At 34.6% G+C, this 13,238-nt stretch overlaps 2 protein-coding genes across 2 annotated transcripts; one reads left to right on the forward strand and one right to left on the reverse strand.

Annotated features, from left to right (window-relative positions):
- Positions 1-2,567: 2,567 nt before the first annotated feature.
- On the reverse strand, positions 2,568-5,546 carry LOC139986394 (transmembrane reductase CYB561D2-like). Its single transcript, XM_072001696.1, has 2 exons — positions 5,417-5,546; positions 2,568-4,468 (listed from the first exon to the last, which is right to left on the reverse strand). Exons 1-2 carry the CDS (start codon positions 5,544-5,546, stop codon positions 3,927-3,929), a joined length of 672 nt encoding a protein of 223 aa, XP_071857797.1. The 3' UTR covers positions 2,568-3,926.
- Positions 5,547-5,624: 78 nt separating this feature from the next.
- Positions 5,625-9,445, forward strand: LOC139989972 (sodium- and chloride-dependent glycine transporter 1-like). The gene is made up of 4 exons (XM_072008744.1): positions 5,625-5,936; positions 6,153-6,509; positions 7,381-7,590; positions 8,459-9,445. The coding sequence occupies exons 1-4, from the start codon at positions 5,823-5,825 to the stop codon at positions 8,864-8,866; spliced, it is 1,089 nt and encodes a 362-aa protein (XP_071864845.1). The 5' UTR covers positions 5,625-5,822; the 3' UTR covers positions 8,867-9,445.
- Positions 9,446-13,238: the final 3,793 nt, after the last annotated feature.

The raw sequence follows: 13,238 nt of genomic DNA on the forward strand, positions 1-13,238 counted from the left end.
TCTCCATCAAGTATCCTCTTGAAATCCAAGTAACTTAATTAATCTGAATGAAGGTACACGTACTGATATATTCGGATTAGACAGAAACGAAACTATACCGATAGGAACGCGAGAAACGCACTCCAACTAGCCATATCCGAGACATAATCAAAAAAGAAAAAAAAAGAAAGAAAAGAAAAGAAGAAACAAGAATTCTTCGTTTAAGGGAACCCTGACGAATGATTGTTCGATCGATGGATAGATTTTTCCAGCTCGAGAAACGCGATTAAAAAGAGCACTGAGAAACAATCGCGAGAGAAAAGAGAAGATATAAAGTGCTTGGGATTCGTGGGAAGAAAGGGTGACTGATAGATAAGTATTCGACACATGGTCGACTGTCCTAGATAGGGTTAAGATTTCGATGACGTAGAATTATCGGTAATAACGCGGTAACCTTGTTGCTATTACAATGAAACGTATAAAGACTCGTGGCTTAAATGGTTTGAATATTTCATTAATTAAATATAATTAGAAGAAAATAATTGCAATTATCTTCTCTGTATAATTTCCAACAAAATCTTATTTGATATTTAATATGATTTGTAAGTGGTTATCGATTTACGTCTCAAAGTACTCGAACTGAAAAATAATCTTCCTTTGGCTATTTCGTTTCTAAGTTGCTGCGGATCGTTCGTGCGAAGATTTCGATACGTGAATTCAGGGTTACCGAGTAATGTTTCGGATTTTACGTCACCAAGAGCAACCAGTAGAGCGAACAGTACAAAGTAACATGTCCTAGAGCTGATCGAGAAAGAGAAAAGCGTTCGAGAGCGAGGATAGTGTTAGGTGGTAGCAGATGCGTTATGTTTCATGGGAAACGACAGGATTAATATTCGTTCGCGTTAATAAGACAGATTGTTGTATGTTAGCGAGTATGTGTCTATGGAAAATCGTTGGATGTTGAAGAAATAGCATTAAAACCGCGATTTAATACGTTTGCTTCTGATACGCTACTCGTGTCTCTCAGAAAATTTCAATGTTTACTTTTAAAATCAGCCTATGATTCAGAAACCTTTTCAATTCCATTTCTTCAACTAATTCTTGTAAATCTTCGTATTTATTTCATTTTTGCGAGTTACATTATAAGGTACTTTACAGTTTCCTTGTTGTCATGTGATTTTGTTAATATAAGTTTATACTATTGATCAATAAGAAATGCTGACATTTCTTTATACTATTACTTATCAAATTTTTAGAAATTCATAGTTGCTACAGCTACAGGTTTTATTTCAGCTATTAGAAGATATCGCATTATTCGCGTTAATATACCATTTTCTTCTGCCATTGGACGTTATACACAATGTACGTGTAAGAAGAGAAATTCTTTTGTATGATAAAAATTTTATTTCGTACGTTACCATTGTTTCAAGATATATATACAAACATTTCAGATTTTACGATTTGTTTCCTTGGATTTGATTAATTATCTTTGCATTTAGCGCTTGGATAAATTATACGTACAAACAAATTTTTAATTTAGTAGACCTTAAATATTTCAAATCTAAAACTACACAGAAGACGATGTTTCTATAAGAGAAAATTGCGAAAATTGACAACTGATGTTTACAAATGTTGCTTTTATATATTCTACAAGTCGATTACGTAACACACATGTATCTTAGCAAAAATTTTAGAATCTTTTAAATTAGATTTAGTTAATTCTATCGATCCTATTGTTTTCACTAGAATTAACGTATACCTCAATCAAATTGTATATTTTCAACCAAACAGAGAGGCATACGGGAAACGTATAGACGAATGCATGATCAAACGCATGTAACTTCTAAGGCAGTGAAGCTACCGAAGGAATACGACAAAGCAATTTAAACGAAAAATCCAAAGTCGTGTTCTATCTATATCAAATAAACGTGCACCTAAATAATACGCAAACGCAAACACGTATACACGTATGTATATGTGTACATCAAACATGAATGTACGTACATATATATATATATATATACATATATATATGTATATAATACATTACGTGTTGTTACACAACGTTAACGATGATCCACACAAACAGATTACGAGAGGACGTTTTACGCGTGATTAGGTTCGATTTCGGATGTTTATCGTACGTTGACGATTACGAGGAATTTTAGAAGTTGGTCCAAGAAAAGGAGAAATTAAGGGGAAAGATGAGAGAAAGTGGAAAAAATACGATATATAAGAGACGATCAGATCATATCGAGGATAAGAAATTGTATTAATATACATGTACATTGCATTGCGGAAATATATACATTATGTAAATTCTATATATATATATATATATACATATACATACATATGCATACATATATATATATATATATATATATATGATGCGTGTGTAATTAATAAAGTGTTGATATATATGGTTGACGATAATGCCACCGCCTCTATTGTCTTCTCTATTCGTTTATTTAATAATCTTATGTTAAATGTCCAAGCAAATATTATTTCAATATATATATTTTATTTTTAAATAATATTATACGATACTATATAATGTCTTAATAAGTTAATATTACAAATCTGCATTATCTTTTTGGTAAACGTTTCTTATATGTACTACTTATTTATATATCTAAAAATATATGTTTTTCTCTTGCCAGGTGAGTTTACAAGCATTTTTGGTGCATTTATATAAACGTTTCATTTCTTTCCTTCTCTTCTCTTGTTTTCTTTCTTTTTTTTTTTTTTTTTTTGGCATATTAACTGTTCGATGAACACAATCGAGGTATAACAAATCTTTCTATTCGTTCATTTATGAATAATTCTACGAGTATCTGGTTAAACATGGCTTACTTAAATTATCACTCGTTTATTTTAACTTAAGCCTTGAGTTTGAATTTTACGATTAGCATTAATAGAGTTTTGTAGCTGGATATTTGAAAAGTATCGAACATCATCTTGATACCGTTAACAACGATCGAGACGATTATCTTAGGAATTAGAGAAATTATCTAAATCTAGCTTTAAAATTGGTCGTCGTAATCGCTGTACAATCATCGGAGGACGGAATGTCTGAATTATAAGTAGATTAACCCTTTGACATTGTTAACAGAATGATAAATAATTCAGAATGAACGATTTAGAAAATAATTATTTCTTCATCAGAAATCCTGTACATTTCCTGCTTCACGTACGAGAAATACATATTTTCAACTTTTTAAAAAAATAAATATATGAAAATTCAAAATGTGAAATTTATAGCGGATAATATATATTTAATACGTTTTGTCTGCTATACTAATGCCATACTAGTATGCTTGCTACGCCGTTAAATAGTAGAGAATGTTATTTCTTCCTTTCTTATAACGAAGAAAGCTTTGGATTTTGAAATCATAAAAAATAAAACTATTTCAATTATAGAGATCTGGATTATGATGTTTCAACGAAAATCAATCGTGGCAATTAACTCGATTAAATCTTATCTTACTACGTGACACGATAAAAGCGTCTTATCTATGTCAATGTAATCGACACGAAATACTTAATCCAATAAGAATATTTTTATAGATCGATCTCTATTGCTATGCTGATCTCTGATCGAATCTAGAGTAACGTAAGACAAATAAATCGCGTTTATTGAACAGACTACAAACAAACTCTGAACACAATCATGCTCTTGAATCTACTTCAGGCTTTGTTATAGTTATCCCATATGCAAAAAGGATGAGAATCTTTCTCGTTCATCGACGAGTACGTACATCACGTTTACCATGTACTTCATAAATCTTTAACATATTTCATTGGCTTTGAAAATCTAAAATTCTCTGCCTTCGTAGTCAAGTTGTTGAAGGTACGTTGATCCTGGATAAAAGCGTTGAAATTGTTTCCCTTTGCTACAGTACGTAGACGTTTGCTATAGTAATATACGATATTATACAGAGTAATTAGGTGGTAGCAGGTGGCGGACCGAAAACCACTCTGCTTCTCGAAACAGCTCCTAGAACCGGCTTCAGAAGGATGAAGAAACCCGCGATGAAGAACGCTGTGAACGTCAAGCTTCTTCCAGTATAGCCACCAGGCCACCATTTCGTGTACGTGCCCGTGATCAACGTCGCAAGCAAGAGCACCGTGACTATGATACCACCAAACGCGTGCATGATTTTCAGAAGAACCGGCCTGAAACGCGGATACAGCCACCTGGAATTGTTGGTGACGATGCCGAACGCAGCTGTTAGAAACGCCAAGATAATGCTGACCAATCCGAGGATCGCGTGAGGCGTGACAAAATGCGGATTATTGTTGTTGTTCTTGTTGACCACGATGATGATCAGTCCGACTAATACTAATGCTAGACCGGTGGCGTGCAGGATCCAGTGAATCGTTACTCTATTGACTCTGGACACCTTCCAGCCGACATACGCTTCGCCGGAAACGCTGAATATCGCCTCGGTTATCAGAAGACCCACCTGTATCGAGGAAAAAGTTGCTACTTAATCGATTGGCGTTTAAAGAATTTTGTATGGGAACAAAGGGAACAGATAAGTTTTGCTATGGGAATGGATGTCGGTTCGATCATGTGGAAAGTTTCGTAGGGTTTGAGTAGATTTGACGGAGATCGTTAGGTACCAGATTCCACAACGGAGTTGCGAAGTGTTTTTAGGTGATTGTCAAGGTTACTTTTAGTTAGTTTTATATTCTAAAATATCTATCATTTTAATATGTTTTCATTGGCTTATGAGGAATGTTTTGTATAGCGGGAGGGAGTCGCGAAGTGTCTTTTAGAGGGCGGTTCTAGATTGAAATATAGTACATCATTAAACATTTAATTTCTGCAAACTATTATATCGTATTTGCCCACTTCTTTCGACAGCGTTATGTAAATCATTCGCACTGTCGAAAATGTTTAAGTCTGTGATCTTGTTTCAATCGTTCTAAAAAGCTCAGTAACGCGATGACCACCGTGGCAGCCAACGTGTTTCTTAAAATTTCAATTTATAGCGTTACATCATTTACATCACTTACTGTGTCAGTGCACCATCTGCATGTTGATACCCAGATGGTAGAATCGCAATGTCCTAACTCTCAAAAATAGCAATTATTCCTGGCCGTGTCATAAACTCGGCCCAACGACGAGCTCTAACACGTAGCTTTAGTGTTTGACGAATTTGATAGGCAGAGCAATCGACAGCAATCGACAGCAATCGACAGAGAAAATAGCGATCGTTTTAGTTTACTCAGAGAATGTTGCAACCAATTTGCGAATTGTGTTGTCGTTAATCTATCTATTTAGCGACGATGGCAATAAAAAATAATTCATTGCACGTCTCTTAGACCAAGGGAACATTATTAAAATATCAGTGTTTAATATCGATAAAGAAATATTAATCGGTTTGTACAGAATATGATAATCTGCCATGGGGCAAGTGCGGATCACCATGGAGCACCAGCGACTGCTTCATGCCAGAACCTTTAGCGCAATGTGTAGATCTAGCCACGAACACCTTCGACCCAAAATGTTTCAATTCCACTGAGATAGTCTTTGGTAATGTGACTGTGGGAAACATCACCAGTGCCTTAATTAAAAAATCAGATGCCGAGGAATATTTCATGTAAGTAGAGTACATTCACAAGTATTGCTATTAAATCTAACAAAATAAGAATTATGCTTCGTATCGTGTAATTGATTCAGTAGTGATAAACGCGAAATAATTCAGAAAATAAAGTTATTAGTTGCGAACTAAACCACTTTTCTAATATATCATTTCAATCATACGTTACGCAGCACTGTAGTGTTGGGGTTAAGTAGCGGCATCGACGACATAGGTTCAATTCGATACCCGATGGCAATTACTCTCCTGCTGACTTGGGTTATCGTCTTCCTCTGTCTGTACAAAGGTGTTCAAAACTCAGGAAAGGTTGTATATTTCACTGCTCTCTTTCCACACATCATTCTGGTAAGCGTAATTTTGATCAACTCTTCTTTAGAATTTTTATTTTCTTCTGGAATTCTATAATCTGACTTATTTTCCATACTTGTTAATATCGCGATTACTTTTTTCAATTCCTGCTAATACGCGTCCTATCATATCGAATGATTTTCCCCACACACCTTTTTTGATTCCAACCAACGCGGAGAGCTGTAAACGAAGAAGTCTGTTTTCTGTTCGTAGATCATTCTTTTCATTCGAGGGATTTTACTTCCCGGCGCCCGGGAGGGCATTCTCTTTTATCTAATGCCCAATTGGAAAAGGCTACTGTCCGCGAAAGTGTGGGGCGAAGCGGCTGTGCAGGTTTTCTTCTCCTTGAGCCCTGCTTGGGGTGGTTTGATAACGCTCAGCTCCTACAACAAATTCCACAACAACTGCTACAGGGACGCGTGGATCGTCACCATCGGCAATCTCGTCACGTCCTTCTTCGCTGGTCTTTTCATTTTTTCTGTGATCGGATTCCTGGCTCACGAGTTTCGCGTTCCTGTCTCGTCTGTCGTCGATCAGGGTATTGGACTGGCTTTCATTGTCTATCCTGAGGTACGTGAATATAGAATTATTATTAGCATAAAACGTTCTTCCTTTTGTAAACTTATTTTAGATCAGGCTCGAGTTCTTTTTTGTGACATTATGTTGGATGAATATTTTTTAAAAGTTTATCATGTATTTGATCGTGTCTTTGGATCGTGTCTTGGTTTCATTTATTTTTCTTTGCTCTTCACGCGCTTCAAAATATTTCGATTAACATTTCGATAGATTTGTTAGAATGATACGTGTAATTATTACTAGATTGCGGTTTATACATTTAAGGGAAATTTAAGCATGCAGAAGTGTATGTGTAGTGCGCTAAAATATATATGATATTCGATGTAAATTATTCGTTATAATATCTGTAGACCTTGATTTATCTATCTATTCTATCTTTCCTTGATTGTGTTTATAAATATCCGAATTTACATGAACAACCATAGTCTAATAATTATTGTGCAATCAATGTTTATTACGTATCAGTAGTATTTATACAATTCATTTCTACAGATTCGATGAAAGAAGTAAAAGACGATAGACTGAAGTAAATTTTAGAAATCGACATTATAGGGAGAACTGAAAGACTTTAGGATTACAAATCAGATTACTTCTTTATTTTCATACAAAACGAAAGTACCTACCTCTGTAACAGCATTGATCGTTTTGTTATTTTACTTTTTATTCTACTGCTACATTTTATGCTGCAGTGTATTAGCTACACATTCTTTTAATATTAAATGTTATACTATCTAAGAATATATATCAGACTAAAACATTTGTATAAACATTATCATACATTAATCATTAAAAGATATATTTTATATATTCATTACATATATAAAGTATACTGTGTTAATTATATACTTTTATGTCATACAAATAGGCAGTAACTCGTTTACCACTTGCATCACTTTGGTCGGTGCTCTTCTTCATGATGCTGTTCACTTTGGGTCTCGATTCTCAACTCGCTCTGATAGAAACTGTTACTACAGCGATCCTCGATGGCTTTCCAGTATTGAGAAAATACAAATTTTGGGTCGTCCTGGCAACATCTGTATTCGGTTACCTCGGTGGTCTCATTTTCACTACCAATGTAAGTTTATATTGTACATAGAAGAAACCGCGAATATTTCTTTTCTACAACTGATACTAAAAAGGATAAGTAAATAATTTCAAACGTAGAAAAAAGAATTCGTAAACGTTACTAATAACTAGAAACTTGTATTCATCGAACTTTAATCACTTTTCATTTATAAGATTAAAAAATACCAAGTAATACACGACTAAATTCAAAATAAGTGATCATTATAAAAAGCTTTATATTAGTTATAGAAATTTATTATATCGATGAAGATAATATTAGGAACCTACGATTATATATGTGCTTTAATTATTATATCGAATTCACATATCTAGGTAACTTCATATTATATTAATATTCTGTAATTAATAATCTGTAATGCATAATCTTGTCACTTGATAACGTAATTATATCTACTAATATATAACAAGTACGCGATACTTATCAGATGGAGCTCTCGAGTGTATTTATGTATATCTTAAATTATGGCCGTAAGCTAACAGATAAACTGCCTGTCCATTTATAAAACTGTACTACTTTTTACTTCATCGTCTTATTATCTTTACAATCTGAATATTCTAGTGTTATTCGTAGCTGTTATCTCCTTTTATATATCTATTACCTATACCCTAAAGTATCTTAGAAATATTAGTGTACGATAAATAAAATAATTATCGTCTTTCACAATATTCAATCTGCTTATATGTTCCATGTACGTTATAATTTATTTTCCCAAGTAAAAGGTTACAAAAAAATGAGACAGAGTTTCACATTTATTTTTCTACGGATCCATAACATATAAATTAAAAATTACAAAGTATTTTACTTTTTTGAAGAAGAATGCTCTTAATTAAAATGTCACATTTCGCTGCACTTGCAGTCTGGTATGTACTGGTTGCATTTGATGGACAAGTACGCAGCGAATTGGGCGGTGTTATTCATCGCCATAAGCGAATGTATCGTGGTCGGCTGGATCTACGGTGCGGATCGATTTCTCGACGACGTGCAGCAGATGGTCGGATCTCATAGTCGTTTCTGGAGACTTTTCTGGAAATGGATGTGGAAAGTGATTACACCAGCTACGATCTTCTTCATCCTATTTTCTAATTGGGTCGAATACCATCCGCTTACATACAATAACTACGTTTATCCAAAATGGGCGAACATTGTTGGATGGATTATCAGTATGCTACCAATATTGGTCATCATTGGTGTGGCTCTCGTAAGTAAAATTAAATCGTTCGACGTTGTTCGCGGTGAAATACGAGTGTCGTCGTTTACAAAGTAATTTAGGAACACGATAACATTTAAAGTATTTGGTCTCTTGAAGTCGGAGGAATTGAATGAGAGTTTCAGGATTGGTACATACAATAGAATGTGGATTATTGGAATATTGATTATTGGCACGCCGATTATAAGAGTCCTTGATTGCATAGACAGAAGTTCTTTCAATTCTCGAGTGTTTTGTCATGTATGATTGTAACACAGAAACAGTTATATTAATATAACAAAGTACTTAGGTGCACCAGTCATCATATCGGTCGAAAGTCTTTTCCCCTTTTCGTGAAAATTAGCAGTTTAGAGTTAGAGCTTCTGTGCGTAGTTACTATATGATTTTATATAAGTTATAACAAAGCGAAGTAATAATAGCTACATTGAATGACAATACACTGACAGCAATGATTTGGAGATTGTATCTCCCTAGATATTATACACTTCACGCCGTCTTTACGATCATTTACCTTTACATTCATTCGTCCTTACAAACATTCTCCTTCTATCTAAACAAATATCGAAAATGCTTTGACACTTCGAAAAAAGTGCGTAAGTGCAGTATTTTAGGAAGTAAAATATCAATATCTCGATTGATTTAAAATACACGATAAAGAACCATCGATGTTTTCTTTCATTTTCTAAAAATCCTTCCATTCCAGTCGCGTGGCAATTTTTATTTATAGCAAAAGCCGCCTGATCAATAAAGTGTTAATATTTCTATGAACTATGCGCATAGTAAATGACGCTTCAGAATTAAGAGAAAAAAAGGACTCTTGCTTCTCATAATAATTAAAATACGTATAGCTCAACCTTGGTATCCTAATAGTTTTATCAACAATTCCACTAATATTATCAAAATATTCCCAGGTATATATACGTATATATATATACGTTATTCATTACAGTATCAACTGAGGAATCGGAGTCATCGTTCTACCTACGACGAGGAGAGCAATAATGGCAACGATCTCGACGACAGGCTGTCATGGCAAAGATCAGGAAGAGGGCAAATGAAGAACAACGGGAATAATGTTTGGTGCCGCGCGAAGATGCTTTTACAACCTACTTCTAAGTGGGGTCGTGGGGCCAAGAATTTATCTATCCCGTCGATAACGATCACTCACACACCAGATGATCTGCCAGGTGATCTGCCAGGTAATCAAGGACTTGATTAAGCTCCAGTCGTGTGCAAGTAAACATCATCCGACAGGACGTGTATTACGTTACGGCACGGCGTGGAGCGGCGTGGTGGATGCATGGTCGTACGAGGCGCAATTTTCATCAGTTTCGGTTCTAATTGCATTTAACTCGGCTGGTAGCAGATAATAATTAATCTAAATATAATAAGCTATGATAGACATTCGATGCCATTATGACCGAGCGAAGGTTAACGCTGTACAGGTACAAGGAAACGGTGTTTTTCTTATATTAAACGAAATTATCTCGGATTTGTGTAGAGGTCTCTGCTTACATCGTGTGCTGACGGTGATCGATAATCAGATACGTCTGGATACGCGATTGTTGGATATGCAGGGTGCTGCAGAAAATATGTGCCTCGTATTTTAAAACTATAATATATCAGTCGTATAGTTGTCGACCAAATTCTGATAGAATGAAACGCTAGCAAATACACGATTGTTTTATTTGTAAAGCACAAATGTTACGAGCAGTCTGCGGACGTTCGTGCATCTATGACAAAACCAGATATGCAAAATGCAAATACAAAATGTCAATAGTTTATAATCGTATTAAATAGGTCGATAGAATTTTAAGTGACAAGTGGCAATTTTATCAGTGAAGGATTATAACGATCGATTTACATATATTTAGGATAATTGCTAATTATTAATCACCCAATGGTATTTCATTAGTTCTTAATTATATTTTGCGGAAGGAATTCTTTTCACGACTAACATTTTCGGAAAATTTTACGAAGAATGTAATGATACATTCAAATTGTCCTAATATAATTATCATCGTATAATAGAGAAATTATTGCTCTTGTGATAAGCAAATCCTAACTATAACGTATATTTCTTGCATATAAGCCAACGTTAATTAATAGCTTCATAACATGATGTTAATGGAACAAGAGAAATTGCGTACAATGTGTAGAATAACGTCATGCATATTTAGAGAAGTCCAAACAGAGTTTCAAGCAAATCTTTGCATATGTACATACACGAACTAATATAAGCAAATATTTATCGTGTTGTATCATATAGAATGTCCGATGTTTAACGACTCCGCACTTCACCAAACGCTAAGAGAAACACATTTCTACACGCAGAAATTACAAAGTTAAAACGATACAAAAAAAACCTTCAGTTGTATTGTATTGTACAAAGATACAGACATTTGTTGAAATAGGAAAATTTAGGAAACATTGATACAATAAAATCAGACATTTTATATGTTACAACCTACTAGATCTACTAGGTTTCATGAAATAAATTCTAACGTAGGGCCATCAGCAGAATACAATACCGCTAGAGACACCGTAATCCTGATAGACAGTGATCCAATGATGGAACAACCCCCGAGCACGTCTGTCATCACTCAGAACCTTCCTGGACCGTCAATCTTGAAGGATCCTAGGAAAACCGGTTCGACCACAATCCAGCAAATCTAACATGTTCCTTTCACCTTTGATGACGAGTCCGCCTAAAAATTTATTGCCAAAGATACAACACGCTAATAACAGGTAATTGTATATCGCAGATAGGTTCAATAACGATCGATGATCGATCGGGTGGCGGTCGAACGAAGAATGGCATTGAAAGTTCCAACAGAAGAGAGATATTCCTATGAATTTATTTTTTTAAAGAGGAATAATCAGTATATTTTTTCATATACTCGAACACCACAATCCTATTAAATTATATCTTTCATTCCAATAGCATATACGATTAATTATATGACAATTAAAGTATTTTTGTAATTTATTAAATTATTTTAAAATTGTTAAATTTCATTTTCATTCTCGTTTACTTTACCAGAGAAGATGTTTGACATTCTGCTTTCTTTTTTTACAAGTTTCACCAGTTCCAACGTAGACTGGTAAGAATATTTAACCATTATCGTCGTTTAACATTCAATGGCCATTATTTCGTTGTAAGATAGTATGTGAAAACTTGTAATCGGTATAGCGAATCGCATGAAATGTAGAAAAGGAAAGGACCAAAAAAAATTTATCGATCGCGACCAGATAGAAGACTGTCAATGTGACGAAGATGCCGCCTGAAAAGACTGTGACACGACTCTGCGCACGCGCGCTGCGATGTAAAACCGTTAGGGAAAATTACGCTACTCCACTGCTTTCGATTTTACATATATAAGAACACGAAGAAAACAAAGAAAATGATAAAAAAAAATCTCACACACGGACACACACATTGTAACGTATTCTAGCGAGGAAAGTTACGTATTTATCTCTACCTACGCTAAAGCTTCATTATACAAATTATTAAGATATAGCAATGACCTTACCTTTTTCAGTTGGAAATCACTGAACGATTCAATTGCTCCCGTGTAAAGTATCTTATCTAAGATAATGTTCACTTGCACAGCGGATCAATTTAAGCGTTCCGTGCTATTGCGCATGTTCAATTTAACTGTCAAAATCAATAGGAGTTCGCGGTTAATTTCGCCTCGTCGTAATTCACATCAATGTAATCTCGTATCACTCGCCATAACCAAAAAAAAAAAAAAAAAGAAAAGAAAAAAAAAAAAGAAAAGAAAATACAGGCTAAATCTCTATTAATCCACTAGACAATTTTATCGCAGAATATTTGATGTTATCCGATAGGTTCCGTGAGTGTTCGGTACAGTAGCTTATCTAAGACTGTTCCCTTGCACAGCGGATCAATTTAAGCTTCCCGTGCTATTGCGCATGTTCAATTTAAGCGTTCCGTGTTATTGCGCATGTTCAATTTAGCTGACAAAATCAATAGGAGTTCGCGGTTAATTTCGCCTCGTCGTAATTTACATCTATATAATCTCGTATCACTAGCCATAAACAAAAAAAAAAAAAAAAAGAGAAGAAAAAAAGAAAAAAAGAGGGAAAAAAATACAGGCTAAATGTCTATTAATCCACTAGACAATTTTATCGTAGAATATTTGATGTTATCCGACAAGTTACGTAAGTGTTCGGTATATTATCGATGTTGTCTCGTGAAATGTTTCATATCTATGTACCAGTTACGTTATTCCGTTTTTCGAGAGAATAAGTGTGATCATTCAAGAGCGTAAATTTCGAGGAATTGGAAAGTCGAGGGGATTTAAAAAGGGAAGGAAGCGGATCTAATTGTAAGTGCTGAGAAAGGGGAAAAATGACGCGCACAATGTAATCTCGTATCACTCGCCATAACCAAAAACAAAAAAAA

Source organism: Bombus fervidus, chromosome 1 (genome assembly GCF_041682495.2).
Source record: "Bombus fervidus isolate BK054 chromosome 1, iyBomFerv1, whole genome shotgun sequence".
Classification (NCBI taxonomy): Eukaryota; Metazoa; Arthropoda; class Insecta; order Hymenoptera; family Apidae; genus Bombus; species Bombus fervidus.